This window comes from Periophthalmus magnuspinnatus, chromosome 1 (genome assembly GCF_009829125.3).
Source record: "Periophthalmus magnuspinnatus isolate fPerMag1 chromosome 1, fPerMag1.2.pri, whole genome shotgun sequence".
Classification (NCBI taxonomy): Eukaryota; Metazoa; Chordata; class Actinopteri; order Gobiiformes; family Gobiidae; genus Periophthalmus; species Periophthalmus magnuspinnatus.
Window position 1 is genome coordinate 10,013,222 of NC_047126.1, and position 19,449 is coordinate 10,032,670.

Genomic DNA, 19,449 nt, shown 5'->3' on the forward strand with positions numbered 1-19,449 from the left:
CAGATGCTCAGAGAAAGTTAAGACTATACTTTCAGGGATCATTTCTATAGTTATTGACTTGTGAAATGTGTTTCTAAAGTGTTTGGTCTCGCTAACCACGATGAAGAGTCGTGATGTTCTTCTCTGAGCGTGAAGCAGGTAGAGAATAATGATTCATTTCATAGGTTCTCTATCATTGATGAACGTTCACTGTTCCCTCGTGGAGCTTTGAGGGGAGGAACATGATCAGAGTGGTTACCGGTATTTGTATAAAGTAAAAATTATTATATTGAAAAGTACGTTAAGCTTGAACTTCTCTCTGCATCTCTCAACTAGTGTGAGAAGTAGTAGTATAACGCAGTATATATATATATATATATATATATATATATATATATATATATATATATATATCTCCCCAGTGTTGGGCAAGTTACTTCAAAAATGTAATTAGTTATAGTTACAAGTTACTAGGCAAAGTAACTACTCTGCGTTACTTTACTCCACGTTACTTATTATGTTAAAACAATAAAAACACAACAGATGTGAACCTTTAACATTTATTTCACTTTAATAGATTGCAATTATATTGCATGTGTTTTCAAGTAAATTATAGAATGTATCAAAAATAAAAAAAACCCATTTCATTTGAAGTGCAAATAAATCAACATGTCACACAATTTCAGACAACTGAACTTCAAGTATTTTCTTCATTAAAATAAACAGTAACAATAAAGTGCTTTCAGTAAAATACTGAAAAGATTCATTACCATGTTTTGCAAAACTAAGGCATTCAAATGTAAATCATGTAAAATAACACAAAACCTTTAACCTTCTCTGGCCACACACTGTAATTCTCTGTCGAGTATTCAAATATTAATCACCTCTGATCTGAGCCTGTTCCTCTTTGGAGAGAACACAGTCACGTTTCTGATCAAAACACAACTCGGACCTAATCTGCTGTGAACGCCCGTGTGGACAGGACATCATTTCCCATCATGCATTACGCGTTTGTAGTCCATACAGGCGGCCGCAGTCGGTGGAGAGCTGCTGCGCTCGCCTCGCTCAAAAACTTCCCGTTACCGGCGCATACGTCAGAGCAAGACGGTGGCATCTTGGACACAAAACTAACCGGCATGCACCGCGCACCGACTGACGGCGTCGTATCTGCGCCCGCCTCATCTCAAACAAGCCATTTATCTCATCCCAGCCTCCTCTTTCACCAAAGAAACACAACAGCAGCTCCTCGGCTGAGAGACTCTGATGAAGAGCAGAGTAAACTCAATTAAAAGTAACGCGCTACATTTTATTGTCAGTAACGGTAACGGCGTTACGACGCTAGGAAAAGTAATTAATTGCATTACTCCGTTACTGAAAAAGTAACGCAGTTAGTAACGCCGTTATAGTTTAACGCGGTTACTCCCAACACTGTATATCTCGCAGATAAATATTTGACAGATTATTTTTGTCATTAGATGTAGATAATAAGACATAAATATGATTTGGGTTTCAGCTTCAGCCTTAAAGGTGATATTTTGACGATAGATAGATTATAGTATATTGTTGTTAATTTTTTTTACACCACTTTGAAATCATAGCAAACATATTTAAACATCGACAGCGCTCTGTTTATTACTACAAACCTCAGACAACAGAGTAGTCACTTTAGCCAGCAGCTAGTTATAAAGCCCACAGAATTTGGACCATAGATCCATGATTTGGACTAGATTTGACACCAGACGGTGGAACCGGAAATGACGTTTTACGTCGGTTTACGTAATGCGTACCTAAGTTGATCAGCCTGCTTCTGCTTACTCACAAGGTTGTTTTTATCGCTTGCTTTTGGTAAAACAGATTTAATTTCGGGTGTCGCTTTGCTCTCAAGTTAGCACTTAGTATAAACAGAGATTCAGGAATATATCATGCGACTTTTTACTGAGGGGAAACCTATAAAGCCAGCAACATTTGGACACCAACACGCTAGGAGTAGCTAACAAAAGTTAGCATCGCAAAGCTCAGTCCGTACAGTAGACGACTGTCTTGTATTCCGTGTTTCGACTTTGGTTGAAGGGATCACAGGTTCTGTACTGTATACCCGCCACTGGTATCGCCAGGAGAGGATGAACTGGCTTTTCCCCCTGTCCAAAGGATCTGGACCTCTCCCACCTCTCAACAGCTTACAGCAACAAAGACAGCGGCAGATCGAATCGCTCAAAGCAGCACACCCCAGGTAAAACACTGGTATCTGTCTGTGATTTAATATGTAGCCCTTGCCTACTTATAGCCGTGTGGTGATCTTGTCTACATTGACAGCTTACTCAATTGCACTGTCTTGAATAGAACTGAATTAAGTTAAATATCTATGTCGACAATTGACACGGCTGTTGCTCTTTTAAAATTATTTACAACTTCTGAAAGGAATCCGACCGATTAAGTTTTACTTCTCTGACTGTCCTGTGAGTTTCGTTTGTCTCACATGTCACTGTAGTCACACACGTGACTGCTGGCTTGGTAAATAGCCAATTGGATACAGAGATTAAAGTATTATCAGTATTTGTTTATTCAGGCCCTGCTGCCTTACTGCTGTGATTGTTTATAGTCATACCAAGTTAGCTAGCATCCATTATTGCTCTATACAGTACTGTGAAATAGACTTGAATACATGAAAGCAGGTTTATGGTTATTATGTGAATGTTTTCAAACATGGCTTGTCTTTTTTACTTCTAGTCTTGCAGAAATTCAGAAGGATGTGGAGTACCGAATACCATTTACAGTTAACAACTCTACCATTAATGTTAACATGTGAGTACACACTGATACATCTTTGATTTGAAATGAAAATGACACACAAAAAATTATTTCCTGACTCAATATTAAAGATAATGTATGTAGTAATTTAAAAAATCTTAATAGAGATCTTAAATACATGAATTATAAACATTACCTAACTGTAGGACTGGACAATGATTACACCCAATAGTGAAAAAAACACAAAGAGGAATAGATTATAGCTATGTACCAGAAGAACTCTTAAAACTTCCTTCATTGTAAGTGTGCTCTGTCTGAATTGTTTGAATAATCAGTATATAGAATAAGTGATGATTCGATTTGTTCCATACTTAAAGCCACAGTATTTTACATTTTAGCCAAAAAATTTACAAAAATAAACTCATGGTTTTTTTTTTTTGTTTTTGTTTTTTTTTTCCATTTTGGTTGTTTTTATTGCACTGACAATTGTAGAAAAACATACCAGTTGTGTGGCTTGGATCAGAGCTCCCTCCTGCTTCTTTCCATGTTTTTTTTGGCTGAATTCCACAGTATGGCATAACTTGTCTATCCTCAAGAAAAATTTCCAAAATATGATTTAAATGTTCTATTTCAATAGAATCCTGTAGGTGAAATGCCACCTCCAGAAAGTTACATACTAGAGCTTTTATTGTGTAGCTGTGTCTCCACTTATAGTAAACATGATCAGCCTGAGTCACTTTCATTAGTACAAGAGAAGCCAAATACAAATGTATTTGTGTTTAATTTTTCTTCATTTCTTCGTTTTGTAGATTGCTTCCCCCTCAGTTCCCTCAAGAAAAGCCAATGGTTAGTGTCTACCCCCCAGTTGGGCACCATTTAGTTGACGGCAATAATGGGACCATTGTCACAAGTCCATTAATAACAAATGTAAGTATTTCCCCCATGTAACCGAAGAAGATGAGTTAATTTTAATTCCATGTTAATCTTATTCTTTTGATATAATGCTAGTTTAACCACTTGTAAAATTTGTTCCTGTAACATTGTTCTTAACATGTTTCAGTTTGGAATGCATTCAGATCTAGGTAAGGTTATACAGAGTTTGTTGGATGAGCTTTGGAAGAGTCCTCCTGCCTTTATATCATCTGGCCCAAGTGGCTTTCCATTGTAAGTTTTCCTGTTTAATTATTAGAATTAATCAAAAATCAACATTGGCATCTTGTGGAATAAGTTTTCATTCTAATATTTAACACTGAACCACAGCAGCATGTACAAGTCATCCGGCATTGCTCCATACCCAGCTCAGGGCTTTCATTATGGTCCTCGCCACATTGGCCCAGGCCAGGCTCCACCTGGCGCTCCTTCACCTACTCCTGCCCCCACGCCCCACGCCGGGTCAGACGCTGTGCATGGAACTCCTCAAACCCCACCTCCAAGTGGATTCATTCCTGACCTACCCATGCCTGTGCCCACAGGAGACCTACAGGTCAGCAGCATTAGGATAGAAATTTACTACTAAATAAACCAATTATTTAAATGTAGATGTTTCTTTCTAAACACCTTAACCTCCTAGGTCCTGGCATCCACATATGTGGACAACACATTTTGGGTTGTCTAGGCCACAATGCAAATTTTTTGAAGAACAGCATACAAGAATAGCAACAATGCAAAACTGTTCAATTTTGAATATTTTTAAGAGTTTAGAATGTTCAGAATATTTATTTATTTATTTTGTAAAGGCACATGTCTTCCTTTACCTGTTAGCAGCATTTCAAATGAGCCACATTGTTCCAAGGGGGACAGTTGTTTTTTCTCATTTTGTTTTTGCACTCAGGACAAATGTTGCTGTGTTCAGGCACTTAATAGTTTTTGCAAATCATTATTCAAATTTTCTATCAAAATGATTAAAACGTAGAACGAATGTCCTCATAGGTGGACACAATTTTTCTCAGAAACTACATAATGTAAAAAAAAATAAATCTGTTTTTACACTCATTAGGCCCCAATCAGCCCAAATAACAAAGAGAAATTAATACAGCATGCAAGAGCTCAGGTCATAGGAGGTTAAGATTTACCCATTGTAATTAGCAAATAATAAAGTATATTTATTTAAAGGATTTTGATATTTCTTTATACATTTTAGGTAGGGCTTAATGGACACCTCTACAAGATGCCAGAGATTCCAGAGGCTTTTCCTGAACTTTGTGACAAAAAGTATGTTTTTAAGCAAATGTATTTAAATTATTAGTCTAACTCAGTTTATTTACAAATATTAATTGCATGTTTCTTTTCAATTTTAGCCTCACCCAGTTGTCAGACATGTCGGAAAACGAAGATGTGCTGATTGAGTTCTTTGTGTCTTTGCCGCAACTCAAACAAGTTGCAAACGATAAAGAAGATCTTATCACAAGTATTGTTAACATGGCCAGTAAGTAGAGCTCTTCTGTGAAAAGTTTTGAAATAAAAGGTTACCTGCCTAACCTTCCATCCTTTACAGAGAAAAACCTTCAAATAGAGCCACAGCTGGAGGGCAAAAGACAAGAAATGCTTTGCAAAGTATGTACCCCCATTTTAGTTGGGGCTTGTATGCATCAACACTATTCCCATTCCTCCTAATCCCATTGACCCTTGAGGATACATAAAGTTTGATTTTTTGATTGAACCAAGTGTAACTATAGCTTACTTTGTGCTTTCGTCTGGCAGTATGAGCAGCTCACTCAGATGAAGTCGACTTTTGAAACAAAGATGCAGAGACAGCATGAACTGAGTGAGGTGAGAAAACAACATGCAAACAGGTCTCTACCAATGTAATGCTAATGTATGGAGTTGTTATGTACAATTTGTTTTTGGCAGAGTTGCAGTTTAAGTACTCTTCAGGCCCGGTTGAAAGTTGCAGCTCATCAGGCAGAGGAAGAGTCAGAGGAGACAGCGGAAAACTTCTTGGAAGGACGTACGGATATAGATGAATTCCTCTCCAGCTTTATGGACAAGAGAACTGTAAGACGCTTAATCCACAGATGGACTTGTGACATTAGTTCTATATTTGACTCCTGTTTTGATTTGCAGCTTTGTCACAGCAGAAGAGCAAAAGAAGAGAAGTTACAGCAGTCCATTAATACACTTGGACAGTTTTCTTCTAGTCACTGAAAACAAGGTAATTCATGGCAAATTCAAGCCAACGCTGTGATACTAGCACATAGCATTGATGTACTTATATATGTGTTCGTATGAGATTTTTTGTGATAGTTTATTCTTCCTCCTATTTGTGATTGACAGGTATTTCTCTCAGCCAAATGCTGCCATCAAAAATATTTTAGAAGAAATGTAAAGCACACTGAGGGACCCAATGAGCTACTTTTACTGAAACACAAATATCAAAGTAAACCTTGCTGAGTGGGTGTCTCGGATCAAATAAGATAGAACACACTATAGACTTTCACCTGCTGCGTGTTGAGATTTATTTTTCAGTATACATCATGTTTTTTGGAATAAGAATTTCTCCACCAACCAAGACACCACCGATATGGCCATATTGTTCTCATAAGGAATAAGTGAGGAAAAAAATGTTGCTTTTTCCACAGAATGCCATTTAGTCGATGAAATTACAATGACCAATTTGAATTATTACAAATGTGAGGGCAGTATGTTATAGTTAGGGTGAACTTAAAGTAAATTGAAGTTAAAATACATTTTTGATGCTGTTGACCTCAAGAGGGTCTTCAACCTCCTCAGTATGTTTACATCTGCACCAAGTACTATATTATACTAAATACACCACCTTATGTGCAATTTTCAGTTATTAACGGGATTGTTTGAAATGGTTTATGTATTGATTTATGTATTTATTGTAAAAGAATATGCTCAAAGTAGTTCTTAACTGACCATTTTGGTCCCAATGCTGTATTTCTAAAATACTAGAGGTAGGTCTGGGTGTGTGGCTGTGAACATTCTGCTGAGGTGATGACGACTAAGGGCCATTTAATGCACCTTCTGAGCTTGAGGCTTTTGGATAGGGAAACAATGAATATTAGACTGAATACAGCAGTAAATATCTTCAACATCAGAAACTGTAGCAAACAACAAAGTTAAATCTGTCAGATTTAACTTCGTTGTTTGCTATGGATCAGACCTGGACGACTGAGGGTCTACACAGACATCGGAAACTGTATTTAAATAATGTTAATAATAAGCTTTATTGTTATCAAAGACTTCGACACCTTGTACCATATTTTATTTGGTAGTGTAATAAAGAATTCAGATAAAAACTTGTTTGTGTGATTTCACATTATGCTTAAAAACCTAAAAGTCATTTTGCAGCTCAGTGTTAACACTTATGACAGTTATGATGACAAAGTGCTGTTCAAACCTCAGCTAAACGCAACATCGCAGCTTATAGGCCACCTGTCTGTAGACCCCCATTTGGCCTATGTTTCAATGAAAAAAGTTTGGACATCCGTGAATTAGGCCTTTGAGGAATTTTATTTTGGTGTCTTCTGCGACAACTGTGGTGTTGAACCGGCAGAGGGCGCTGCGGTCATTGGAGACAGAAGGAAGTCGGACTCGGATGAGGCAAAGAAGCGCGCGCTCAGGACTGAAAACAACAGGTAAATAAATACAGCGAACTCTGTGAGAAATAGCGACTTAAAACCATCAAATAATATGTTTGATGTTTTGAATTTACCAGTAGAGTAGCCTACTAACGTTATTCACTGCTTGATAATACACTATTAACTGTTACAAGAATAGATCCCAACTGAACGTTAGTAACAGAATTGTATGTTAGTGAACCCAACTCTACAAAAATAGACAAGAAACAAAGGTGACGATTTGTGAAAAGAGTATTTTGTCTTGCACACAGTGTTCTTTCTGATCTAGATCATGCCCCCGCACTTAGGAGACAGCCACCGCAGGTTTCTCCAGTCCATGATGTCCAACAGCGTCATGGATGAACAACAGGCACGTGCACTTTACCAGCACTGCTGTGACATTCATAAAGGTAATAATCTTAGTTAATGTGGACTTTATATATACTGAAATGTACCAGTTATATACGTGTGATAGAGTGTCTGATTAGTTGTTGTCTTACTGTTTCGCAGCACAGTGTGTTCCTGACAAGTTGGATGATTTTATTGAAACCATCAACTCAAAACTCCAGCCTATGTTCATGCAGATAAGAAAGGGGATGTCAGAGGACAATGGCCAGCAGTATTACGCTTTAGTAAGTGTGAAACTCTGAGGTCATGTTTTGCATTGAACAAATAATGAAACTTCAACCAAAATCTAAAATCTGACAGCAAAAATGTTGATCCAAAATGCAGTCACAAATGTTTTCATGTCCAAGCTGTCTAATGGAATAGTTAAATAACAAATGTATTAACTGTGTATCACATATGTTTGTGACATTAAAATATTGATTTGACTTAGGGATGGGCGATATGACCAAAAACAAAAAAATGATTTTTAAAATGATTTTATTTATTTTTTTTGCACACTGAATGATTACAGGTTTAATTGATTTTATCAAAGTGATCTAGTATTTCATACTAGGGAAGCTGTTTACATTTACACTATTATCATATAATAGTCTTTAAGAAATTGTAAACAGCCTTAAATTTCATATTTTATTTATGTAGATAATATATTATAATAATTATTATTTTTTACATAAATTGCACAATAACCCTGCTTTGCAAGTATGAAAGTCAGGAGTAAACTTGTTTTATATTAATCCTTTATCCTTACAAATTTGCAGTAGTTTAAAATCTTGATTATTAAAGACACAAATTAATCAAATTCATTTGAGGATTTGCCCAGCCCTAATTCGATAGTAACACACATTAAACTGACTTGCTGATATCTGTAAATTGTGTGTAGGTGAACATGGCTGAAACAGATGTGACTAGAATGTCCTCTGATTATGCTGATAATGAACTGGAGCTTTTTAGGAAAACAGTGAGTAATCCACAGACATATTTGTTACTTGTTTCCGGTCATTTTGAGACCAGTTTCTTTTGTGGTAAATAATGGCATAATGTTGTAAAATGTGTCGCTTCTGCTTTCTGTATGCAGATGGATCTAATTGTGAGCTCTGAAAATGGTAAGGTTTCTTCCACTGATGTCCTAAACGTTGCTGACACTTTGACTATCAAAAAACTCAAGAAAAGTGAAGCAGAGCAGGTTTTGAACCGACTTGTGCAGGATAAATGGCTCAATGAGGTTTATATTCTCTTTTTGTTCACATGCAGCACATTAGAGAATAAAACTTTTTGTAAGTATTGGCTCACGTTTCATTGTTCGTTTTTTTCTCTTTCAGAAAAGGGGGGAATTCTCTTTGTCCATCAAATGTATCATTGAGATGGAGCCATACATAAGAAGAATGTATGAAGACCAGCTCAAAATGTGTCATATATGTCACAACGTTGCTTTCCAGGTGAGTACTCTGCAGTCTGTTTATTTTCTAACTATATTCTCAACCATTAGGATCTTAACCTTTTAGTTTTGGTCTTGTAGTGCCAGATTTGCGACAGTCCCACGTGTGGAATAAAAATACACAATCCATGTGTGGCCAGGTACTTCAAGGGCAGAGTTGAGCCCCGGTGTCCGGCTTGTGATGAATTTTGGCCTTACGAAATCCCTGGTATTTCATTTTACATTTCCATTTACAAATCTACATGAAATTACTGATTAATTGTCAGTGTTAATTGTTATTTTTATTTCTTACAGAAGTCCGGCACTAAGATCTGTCCTGTGAAGATGATCTAGTTTTCTGTTTGTTTTTTTAAATTAATTTCTATCTGTATTTATGTTTTTCAATAGCGTTTTTTCCTGTTAAATAATAAATTGTACATTGTATATATTTACTAATGTGTTTGCCCTTTTCTCTGAGTTTGAGATGACAGAAGTATATCCATCCTCTCAACAACCCACTACAACAACCTCACCTGTAGGATTCACAAATGAACACAAGGTGGCTCTGTAGCTAAACCAATAAGCTATTAAACTTACCTCGTCTATAAACAAATCAAACTCTCAAAATAAGCAAGAAAAACTGTATAATAACAAACGCTGCATTTAATTCTCAAATTACCCTAGACCTCCACGGGATAAGCTTTAATAGAAGAAAACGTACATGTTTGCTTTAGGCTTTGGAGGCTATTTATGTTTAAATGTAAGCAGAGTGTGATGTTATTAGGCTATGGGATGTCTCAGCAGGTCTCTTTACTCAAATAGAAACTCGAAACTCAAACTCAAAAACAACATGGTTCGGTTTTAGGCTATTTCTCCCACTTATGTCACCGATGCGCCGCGGATGCTGATTTGATGCGCAGTGCCGCCGTGAATCACACATCACCACGGCAACCGGTGCGTTCACGGCCAGTCCCACAGCATCCGCTTGTCCCGCATATCCACCGCGACAGGGAGCCGAGAGGAGCACAGCCAGCACATGTAAGTCCTGCTTTGTTCATCTATTCTACTGATTTATCGCGACTGTTTATGGAGGCCGCAGGGTAATTCTATAGGGAACTAGTTGAATTGAGGAAAGGCCAGATTTAAGGGACTAAATATCTGACCAGAGATTGTATCATGGCCAGATATGCATCCCACATCCCCATTGTCAGCAGGAGTTAATTACTAATCGAACTGACTATTTTACAGTAGCACCGTGTACACTGCGTCAGCCTATAGGCCTTGGTAAGTGTGTATGAATACTGCACCAAGTTCAGCCATATCCCTGTACTGCATAAACGCCAAACCAGGGACAGAAAATGGCAAATAAAATAAGGTGTTTAAAAACGTAATATTGACAGTAATTGATTTTATTTTATTAGACCAATAATGCCTTTGGTTTGGTGGACATTCGTCTTTGTTCTCCATCTGTGTGGGATCAGTGTGTGCTGGTGGGTAATCACAGTTTCTTGATGATTCACTGCTTGCACAGTTTGCTCTCTGAATATCAGCACTGATGACCACCCACGCACCTCCAAGACAATTATGTTCAGGCTGATTTACATTCTTATTATATGTGAAATGTAGTTTATAAGTATTAGCTCAATTTCACTTTTGTTGTTGAGCCTAAAACTCTGACTAACAGAGAAGGTTGCTGTTGAGAAAAAACTTAAAAATCAAAATAAAATAAGTCCTTTAGAGTATAAGCAACAATGTGCCTCACTGGAAGTGAGTCAGATAGATTGATAGTGCATGGGGGTGCTTGAGAGGCTGTTATACTTGTACTGTATAATAGCCTTTCCGCTTGTTTACATGACTGTGTTTTTAATTGCACTTTGTTAAAATGCTGCCATCATGAGCTTTACAGGTTCAGAGAAAAATAGATAACATATACAGTATCAGTTATAGCTCTTTACAGCCTAATGTTATTCAAATGTTATGCAGAGTTGACAGTGTCATTATATCAGCATGTACTGCACAGCGGATCACACCTGCGTTCTTTGCTTTTAGAATCAGACGTATCCATAGCAGTCATGGTGAAACTTGGAGCAAACCTGTCTGATAAACTGGACAAGCAGCCCTCAGTGGACGATGGCTTTGATAACGTTCCCCTGATCACTCCTCTGGAGGTCAACCAGCTGCAGCAAACGTTCACTGACAAGGTAAAGTTTGAAAATGGAATTGATACTTTTTTAACATGACAATGTAAAACTAATGCTAAGGCCAAGAATACTGAAGAAACACCTGGAAGAGCATGGTTCAAGATAACAGATCAGTGCAAATGTTTGATGTCAGCAGAGGTGAGTAATTTCCCATTGATATTGTGAGATAATAGCTTCATGTTGTTTTGTTGTAGGTCATTGTGAAGACATCGACACAATTCCAGCTGCAGCAGAAGAAAAGGCGACTGTTTATGCCCAGTGTTAAGAGGCTGAATGTTCATTTTTACAGAGACGTTTCAGACAAAGCCAAGGTACAGCTACCTCATAGTTACATGAACCACTGTCCAAAAGTTTTACAAGCATTTATTTGCAACAAACTTGAGAGTATCTGTGTTTTATTTGCAGATCACATGTCTAATTCTTATGACGTTGGGCTTCTTAATCAGCCTGCTCCTCCTGCTCATGTACAAGGAAATGTGGTACGACCAGCTCACATGCCCAGACGGCTTCATTCTTAAGGTAGGCCTTTCACTACTCAAAGGATGTTATTTATACATGTTCATTTTTAAATCACAGTCATATTTATATATTATTTATTTTTTCCATATATGTACATGGTCAGTTACAGTTGCACTATTTGTTTATTCACAATTGGTCTTTGGGATTTGTTTCTGTATTTTTTCTTAATACAAGTACAATGCAGCTAAACTCTATGCTGTATGTCTTACCATATTTATTATGGTACAGTTTTGCATATGTACAAAGTGGAACAAAAAAATTACATTTACCTTAATCCTTAATGGTCAGTTCTTAAGGGCACAATGTGTGGGTGAATAAGTTGTCAGAATACTACCCAGTATCTCTATCAAGTCTTTAATGTCTCCAGAGCCACATAGAACCGACAAATTGTCGTGAGATTAACTTTGATTTTTGTGCGAATGAGTAGAGGCTTATTTCACAGCGGGACTACCTTTTGTATATGATCCTAGTATTAGTTTCCTCACGGCTACTTTACCTTATACCTATTTGTTTCCCAGCATACTCTCTCATGTGTCATTTGAATAGCATTCTTGAAGCTGAAAAGCCTGGAAACCAAATCTCATTATCTTTAACTCGCACCTTTGGGGCATTGTACGCATGTTAGTTTAAGAGTCTTGCAGTTTAAAATCAGAGGGAGGAGGAGTGAGGAGCATCTTAGCCTGCTTTCTGCTCAGGCAGCGACCGGGATGCTGGCCTGTGAATTCAAGGGGTCTTTAATTAGAGCTGAGCGTGACTAAACTGTGATTAAAGGCTTAACGGTGAAGGGGGGCAGCTGGGGAGAGGGAGGGGGTTCTTCCGAAGAGATGTTTGAAGATTGGACTGGTTAGAACTGCTCTCTTTTTACAGGTTTATTTATATATATTTTTTTTATTTATATTTTTTATCTAAAAAAATGTGCTCATCCGGTGTATTTACTTGAAATTTAATGCATGCCTGTTTTAATGTAATGATTGTGCTTTTATTGATCTGGCTCTTAAATGAATGTTAAATAATAAGATTGATGTTTGTTCAATGTAGTTTTCTTCCGTCTTGTGTCAATCCCAGATCATGTTCTTGACCTTTCTGTACCTCTTCAGGATAAACACTGCAGTCCAGCCGCTTTGGAGATGTACTACTCCGAACAGCAGCAGGAGTCGACTTTGGACCAGAGCAGGGACCAGACCGGACTCCTGTCTGCCCTCAACCAGGTCAAGAGGACCGGGCTCCAGTCTCCATGGAGACCGGTGCTCAGTGCCCTGAAGGAGGCCCATAACAACCAAGCTCTTCAAAACCCCATGGACCAGGACAAGTGAGGGTAAAGAGGCGATGGAAGAGGACAGGCCAAACGGCTTTGTCTGTGAATGTCTCTGAGAATATCATAGACCTGGAGTTACACAGCCTTTGCTGATTGAGGAGAAGGCTTAGGTCTATTGTGATTTGGCATTCAGCAGTTTGTAAATTGTGGATAAAAATGGGTGAGGTCTAAAGGGGTGGTGCCATGAACGTGGTATCAGACCTGGCCTGTAAAAGCATGATTATCTTTCACCATTTGTCATTTGTTCTAGAATGTATTGAAACCAGGTCATGACAGACGGCGCTGTATGACTCCACTGTTGACGGTGCAAGGGGCTAAAGATTTTATTCATAATATATGGAGAGCATTTACTGTAATAGGACATACAGGAGATAAACAAATACATTTGCTGCCATTAACAAGATGAATGTACTTTACATGTTTCATAAACTAAAGGTTTTAAATCTCTGTTTTTATCATTTTGTCTGCTAATCTTTTGACTTTAGTTACAGATTATAGATTTATAATTAGTTTGTTTTTCTTTTTAATGTAGTGAATGACATTGTAGAGACTCAAATGCAGTAGACACTTTATACGATCATATGTGTACAAACCGTGTGCTTTGCCTGTATTTTGTTGCACAAACAGAATTTTAGAGGAAACGATACATGCCTAAATAACTGAATGTATGTAGTTAAAGCAGTTACAGTTTACTGTGTAATTTGATTCATTAATACTTATGAAAAGTATATATATATATATATATATATATTGTAAATATAATACATTTCTCAATCTACAAAAGTAAAACACTGTATGCACCCTTAACTTTTTATATTACTTTGTTTTTCATCTCAACTGAATAACTTGACTATTGCAGTAACTGGTGCTATTGCGTTGCAAAGTGGTAACAGCTTGTCTTCTGTTCCCAAGAGGCATTTTTGTCGACACTGACGTCATCATGAATATAAATATACCAGTGATGCTGAGAGCTTTTGCGTTTACAAGTAAACACTCAAAAAACATACACAGAAGGAACGATCCTCCAGCGCACACTGCTCTGACAGGATACCCCAGAAGCACTGAAAGATGGGCCGAATAGAGGGCAGATTTCCCTATGAGGGCAATGAACCTTAATCCTACTCTAGATACTGTACTTACAAGGATTTCTGAAATTTCTAGACTAGACCAATACAATAAAAACTGGAAGCTTATTTCAGGATATCAATATGGCATAAACGTATATCCTGTTTTTATTTAGCTATTTTAACTTTATCAAAATAAACATACCTCTGCACCTAACGACATTAACTTTGAGATGTGTGTCCCACGTCAACACTAATGTATTCTCAAAATGCATAAAAGTCACACTCTCCGAATTCTACTTGTTCCTCAAAGTTTACTTAAGCAATTCAAAGCCAAGCCACATCCTCTCCCCATCTCTGCCTCCCTTCTGCATCTCATTTACACATGCATATTTCACACCATCGCTCCAAACCCAGAGATGTGGGGAGGAGAATTTAGTGTGTGTGTATGTGTTCACTGTAAAAAGTACATGCATATTCACTATTGGTGCTGTTGTATCAGTATTTTAATAGTTTGCGTGAGTGTGAGAGCCCTAGCCTGTTAATTAAATCTACATTACACCCTGTTTAGCCTGTGGGCTTCTTTAGCTCCCTGCTGTTCCCCTGTGACATACTTTAAATGCTCTTGGCCCAGGGCATGGAACCATATAACGTGCTAAAGAAATTTATAGGGGCATTTACAGATCTTATGCTTGAACAAGGCATAACATACTGTGCCAAAAAGGCTTAGATATGGAGCCAGGGGAAAATCACATAAAATCAACCCGCTCTATTTTCCCCCACTTTATAGCACCATCAGATCTGAACAGTAAAATAGCAGGTTGGAGCTTTAATTTGTCCTGACCGCTTCTAGTCCCCATGCATTCCTCCTGACACTTGCCAAGAATGGTTTAGCCAATAAGATCAACCCAAACTAAATTCCTCTGATGTCACTCAAATGAGGTGGTCTCAGAAGTGTTGCCGTGGACTCTTAGAATAAAGTTAGAAACAAATGTGTGCCGTAATGTTAGATAATAATACTGTCAAAATCTGTTTAACCTACTTTGGAAATGTATTTTTTATTATTATACCAATATTTTAAGACATGAATGTTATGTGCACCTCCTTTCTATTTTATTTATAGAGTGAAGGGGAATACTACAGCTATATTCTGATTTGTAGTTCCTAATTTAACTTTGTGTTACTGTTTTTAAGTCAATATAAATGTTCTATATTGGATAATGATGCAACAAAAAAAAGTATTATGTTTATTAATGTGGTATTAGTGTGCAAATTCCTTCAGGTTGTAATCTAATTCAGAGCCCTTCTTTAGCTGCTTTATGAACTCATATTTGAGATAACATTAGGGGTTGTAGAGGATATGAGAATGTGAATGCTGGAGATGGGACATCCCGATGAGAGGCTCCGGTCCTGGGAACAGTAGTGGGGCGGAGGTGGGGCGTGGAGGCAGCCGCTGACCCCTGTGTCTGTGTGGGTTGTTGTGTGTCTCAGTGGGTTTCCTCTGCCCTGGCGCCAGATGGAAATGCCGGCACTAAGCAGAGGCAGTACAGCCATCATCCTCTATTCAAACTCATACAACAGCCTTTGATGAGGGTAACTTTATACATACACTGACCGCCTGACTGATCCTATCGCTCTGCTGTTTAAAGGGCCTCCACCAAGGATCATCATAACTTATCTGTTCCTCAGCAGCTCCTCAGGCAGCCTGCAAATAAAACACAGCTTTTCAATAGCAATAATGATGCTGTAACTGTGTTTTCAGGAGGCACACTGCCACCTAGGGGTCATCTCCCGGGGTTGCAAACAGGAATGTTGATCCACTTGGAGATGATTACAGCAACAACTCTTAATAAAGACGTAAGTGCAATAAATCTTGAGGAGTTATTTGCATAGAACAATTCCCATTATCCCTTGCAAACAACTTGAAACTTTTTTTTTTTTTTTTTTTTAAATGAGAGGTATTTTTAAAAAATCTTTAAAAAATAAATTCTTATTATGGGCAGGATTACCTCTCCACAGATCTGACCTGTAACTTGGCCTTGTGGTGTCACCTGCTTGTCTCTGTGGAAATAGTTCAGAGTGATGCTATACTTTCTAGGAAAAGCAGTAACATCCCCAAAGACACAAACAGGTGGCAGATCCTCCAAGATAAAAGTTAAATAGCAAACCTTTAACTGATAAAATGTGCCACATGATATATCCCTAAATAACCCAATAACATACCCTTTTGGTACACGATGATGATGATGATGATTTGATCTAATCTTTGGGCTCTAAGTAAATCTTTTTCCAGCCTCGTGTGTCATAATGTAAATGGACAGGGTGTAACCTGCCTAAGGGTTGTAGTTGTGTTGCATATGCTCCAAGATGACTGGTTGAGATGTTATGTCTTTACTAACAATCAAAAAGACACAATAATGTCCTGTCAACAGTTACACTAAATTCATACTTAGACTTAGCAGGTCGTGTTTGCACCTGCACTTTCTCACACATGAAGACAAAGGCTGCCATATGTAACAAACCATCTCTAATGAGGTGCTGAAGCCGCACAGCTCTTCTCCATGTCTTGTTGTTGTACCTGCTGTCAGATTAGTCACAGTTGCTCATTAAAACTAATCCTTATGATGGCCTTGTTAAAATGACTCAACAGCCATGAAATTAGTCATTAGTTTGTTATGCTGCTGTGATGTTGCTCTCATGCAACACAGAGAGCACAAGTAAACAATTATTTAAAGAGGTGAGGTCCGAAGCTGCAGTCCAGACATGCCGTGAGAAATCAAAACAGCCCAAAACAGCCCAAAACAGCCCCCTCCTCCAGCTAACTTTGCCTGCTTTGTTCTGGTCATTACGCACTTGAAATATTGTCATTACTCATTGCCCAAATCATTTTACAACATCCTGTGATTAAACTTTAGGCTAATGGTTTAATGAGACAAATGGAGTTTGAATGCCACGAGTTGGTTTCTATTAGTGAGGGTTATGCAGAAATGCACTGTTGCATGGCCCACACAAAACAAACAGAGGAGCAGCCTGCTTTGATTTAGCTGTTGTGGTGCTGGCGCCTCCGACTGTCCCGGGACCTGAGCCGGTGAACCTCAGAGTAGCCCGACTCGGACGGGTCTGCAAAGACTCAACATGAAACCATGCAAATTGGGTTTAATCTTTGTTTTGCTTTGCCAATTATCGGCCAGCAGAGCTACATGGCAAATGGGGATGAATGAGCCGCTGTGGTTGAGAGAAAGGTCAAAATGTGATTAATGCTTATCATAGAAACCCATGAATCAGCACATACAAAATATCACTGTAAATATGAAGAAACAAGAGTGTGTCTGGAAAAAGACTTAACTGAAAGCAACATCGGAATAAATGACTTTTACTCAAATAACATTTTTGAACTTTTATTATTTTGAGCACAATTTGACTATGATTATCAATCAATATTACTATAATGTAAGAATTCTGAACATTTATGTATGTCCCATTTGCTCCCATGTCTCACTGGGAATTCAGCTCATTGAGCAGTTCAAATCATATCATTATATAAATAATTTTTACTGTGCTTAAGGCAATATGTTCATGATCATTTACATCACAAACATTTATAATGAAATATATGTATATTTTAAAAAAAAGAAAATATGCACAAATAATCAAATGCCATGTAGAAAACTCATGATGTTTTTTTGATCTTTTTCTAATTACATTTGGTGGATTAGCATGAGTGTGTGTGTATATATATATATATATATATATATATATATATATATATATATATATATATATATATATATATATATATAATTATATATATATAATTATATATATAATTATATTATATATATATATATAATTATATTATATATATATATAATTATATTATATATATATATATATAATTATATATATATATATATATAATTATATATATATATATATTTATATATATATATATATATTTATATATATATATATATATATAATTATATTAATATAATTCTACAGTAGTAAACACTGTAGTGTAGTATTTTACAGTGTTTAGTGTTTTATTGAATTACTTTCTCCAGTTGGCCACAATGACACTTTGACGTTCTTTCACAGTATATGGTCACTGGTTACTAATGTAGAAATAACAGGAACACTGTAAAATTGAGGCAGTAAATCTGAATGACAGCAAATAGCTGTCAGCACATAATGACAGTAGCCTTTAAAACACAGGCTCTTCTGCCACAAGTCGCTCGAGAAGAGTCAGGCCAACAATAAATTGGCTGTCTGTAGTCATTTGAATGCAACATTTAGCATTGATTTATGTGAAGCACAAAGGCATTATGAGCAAACTTTTTCCAAGTGCAACAGCTTGCAGTAATTTACATTATATGGGGGGAAAACCACTGAAACAAATATTTGAGTGGCCTCCACAATGAAATGAATATATTTATACACATTCAATTGAGTCAAAGGCTGTGCAACAAACGTGAGCTTTCTCCAAAGAGCATTCCTCTTCTAAACATTTTAGTAATGCTACAGGGGCCTACGACCAAACTTATTAGAGCCATAAGTCGCCCAGTGGGTTGCCAGATACAATGGTAATCCACATTGAGAGGGAGAAGACACGCTGCAGGGAAATTGCTGTGCTGTTTGTCTCTGTTTCAAAAAAACACTCCCAAATGTACAAATTTGATTTCAATTTGAGTCTGTTTAAACAGGCCCAAGCTGCAGTTGGTTTAGCTTTGCTTCGCCTCCAAAACAAAGTGTGCTTCTTGATTTATCCTTCCATCTCCCACTTGGCGCATGGGCACACAAGAAGGAAAGAATTACAGCTCTGGACAGTGCCAACTTAAATAGTGGCAGTTAATATTAATCGGTGCTGGATTTTGTATTTTTGGACAGCACTCGGCAAATAAACACATTCCCCAATAAGTTACATAATATGGCATTAATGCACAACACTTGTCTTCAGTTGAAAGTGCACACATGAACGCATCAAGCCAATGCATATACTACAACAACAAGATAATAAGGAAAGTGAATTAGTTTGTGTCGGGAAATACCGGCTGTGCCTTATTGGCACACAGAGTCTTCTTTTGATTGGGCAGTTTAAATATCAAACATGCATGTCCAATTTACCGACTGAGCTCTATGATGTATTGTAGTGGCATGCGTGGAGCTGTGCACATTAAGTGACTGCTCTGCTGTTGCAGTTGACATGGGAGCATCATGA

At 37.4% G+C, this 19,449-nt stretch overlaps 3 protein-coding genes and 1 non-coding gene across 5 annotated transcripts; all 4 read left to right on the plus strand.

Annotated features, from left to right (window-relative positions):
• Positions 1 to 19: 19 nt before the first annotated feature.
• Positions 20 to 235, plus strand: LOC117379495 (small nucleolar RNA U3). The gene has a single exon (XR_004542082.1). It is a non-coding gene; the product is annotated as a small nucleolar RNA U3 (small nucleolar RNA).
• A 1,500-nt stretch (positions 236 to 1,735) lies between these two features.
• vps37a (VPS37A subunit of ESCRT-I) lies at positions 1,736 to 6,979 on the plus strand. 2 transcript variants are annotated; one of them, XM_033967787.2, is made up of 12 exons: positions 1,736 to 2,209; positions 2,707 to 2,781; positions 3,537 to 3,654; positions 3,788 to 3,891; positions 3,988 to 4,210; positions 4,868 to 4,938; positions 5,025 to 5,152; positions 5,222 to 5,280; positions 5,428 to 5,496; positions 5,578 to 5,721; positions 5,791 to 5,878; positions 6,001 to 6,979. In XM_033967787.2, the coding sequence occupies exons 1-11, from the start codon at positions 2,100 to 2,102 to the stop codon at positions 5,869 to 5,871; spliced, it is 1,182 nt and encodes a 393-aa protein (XP_033823678.1). In that variant the 5' UTR covers positions 1,736 to 2,099; the 3' UTR covers positions 5,872 to 5,878; positions 6,001 to 6,979. The 2 variants fall into 2 exon arrangements, with proteins under 2 accessions (XP_033823678.1, XP_033823694.1); XM_033967803.2 differs by having other exon boundaries at positions 1,755 to 2,209; positions 3,991 to 4,210.
• Positions 6,980 to 7,294: 315 nt separating this feature from the next.
• nsmce1 (NSE1 homolog, SMC5-SMC6 complex component) lies at positions 7,295 to 9,496 on the plus strand. The gene is made up of 8 exons (XM_033973895.2): positions 7,295 to 7,328; positions 7,600 to 7,720; positions 7,821 to 7,942; positions 8,599 to 8,676; positions 8,794 to 8,940; positions 9,038 to 9,154; positions 9,235 to 9,361; positions 9,448 to 9,496. The coding sequence occupies exons 2-8, from the start codon at positions 7,603 to 7,605 to the stop codon at positions 9,459 to 9,461; spliced, it is 723 nt and encodes a 240-aa protein (XP_033829786.2). The 5' UTR covers positions 7,295 to 7,328; positions 7,600 to 7,602; the 3' UTR covers positions 9,462 to 9,496.
• A 513-nt stretch (positions 9,497 to 10,009) lies between these two features.
• On the plus strand, positions 10,010 to 13,627 carry caly (calcyon neuron-specific vesicular protein). Its single transcript, XM_033971305.2, has 5 exons — positions 10,010 to 10,170; positions 11,182 to 11,333; positions 11,528 to 11,644; positions 11,739 to 11,852; positions 12,950 to 13,627. The coding sequence occupies exons 2-5, from the start codon at positions 11,205 to 11,207 to the stop codon at positions 13,163 to 13,165; spliced, it is 576 nt and encodes a 191-aa protein (XP_033827196.1). The 5' UTR covers positions 10,010 to 10,170; positions 11,182 to 11,204; the 3' UTR covers positions 13,166 to 13,627.
• The last annotated feature ends 5,822 nt before the right edge of the window (positions 13,628 to 19,449 follow it).

Bases quoted from the DNA above. Each gene is read 5' to 3' on its own strand.
- vps37a (XM_033967787.2), top strand. From the start codon at position 2,100: ATGAACTGGCTTTTCCCCCTGTCCAAAGGATCTGGACCTCTCCCACCT. The intron at 3,655-3,787 runs GTAAGTATTTCC...AACATGTTTCAG, and splicing joins CAAGTCCATTAATAACAAAT to TTTGGAATGCATTCAGATCT. The intron at 5,153-5,221 runs GTAAGTAGAGCT...CATCCTTTACAG, and splicing joins AAGTATTGTTAACATGGCCA to AGAAAAACCTTCAAATAGAG.
- nsmce1 (XM_033973895.2), top strand. From the start codon at position 7,603: ATGCCCCCGCACTTAGGAGACAGCCACCGCAGGTTTCTCCAGTCCATG. The intron at 8,677-8,793 runs GTGAGTAATCCA...TTCTGTATGCAG, and splicing joins TGGAGCTTTTTAGGAAAACA to ATGGATCTAATTGTGAGCTC. The intron at 8,941-9,037 runs GTTTATATTCTC...TTTCTCTTTCAG, and splicing joins AGGATAAATGGCTCAATGAG to AAAAGGGGGGAATTCTCTTT.
- caly (XM_033971305.2), top strand. From the start codon at position 11,205: ATGGTGAAACTTGGAGCAAACCTGTCTGATAAACTGGACAAGCAGCCC. The intron at 11,645-11,738 runs GTACAGCTACCT...TTTTATTTGCAG, and splicing joins ACGTTTCAGACAAAGCCAAG to ATCACATGTCTAATTCTTAT. The intron at 11,853-12,949 runs GTAGGCCTTTCA...GTACCTCTTCAG, and splicing joins CAGACGGCTTCATTCTTAAG to GATAAACACTGCAGTCCAGC.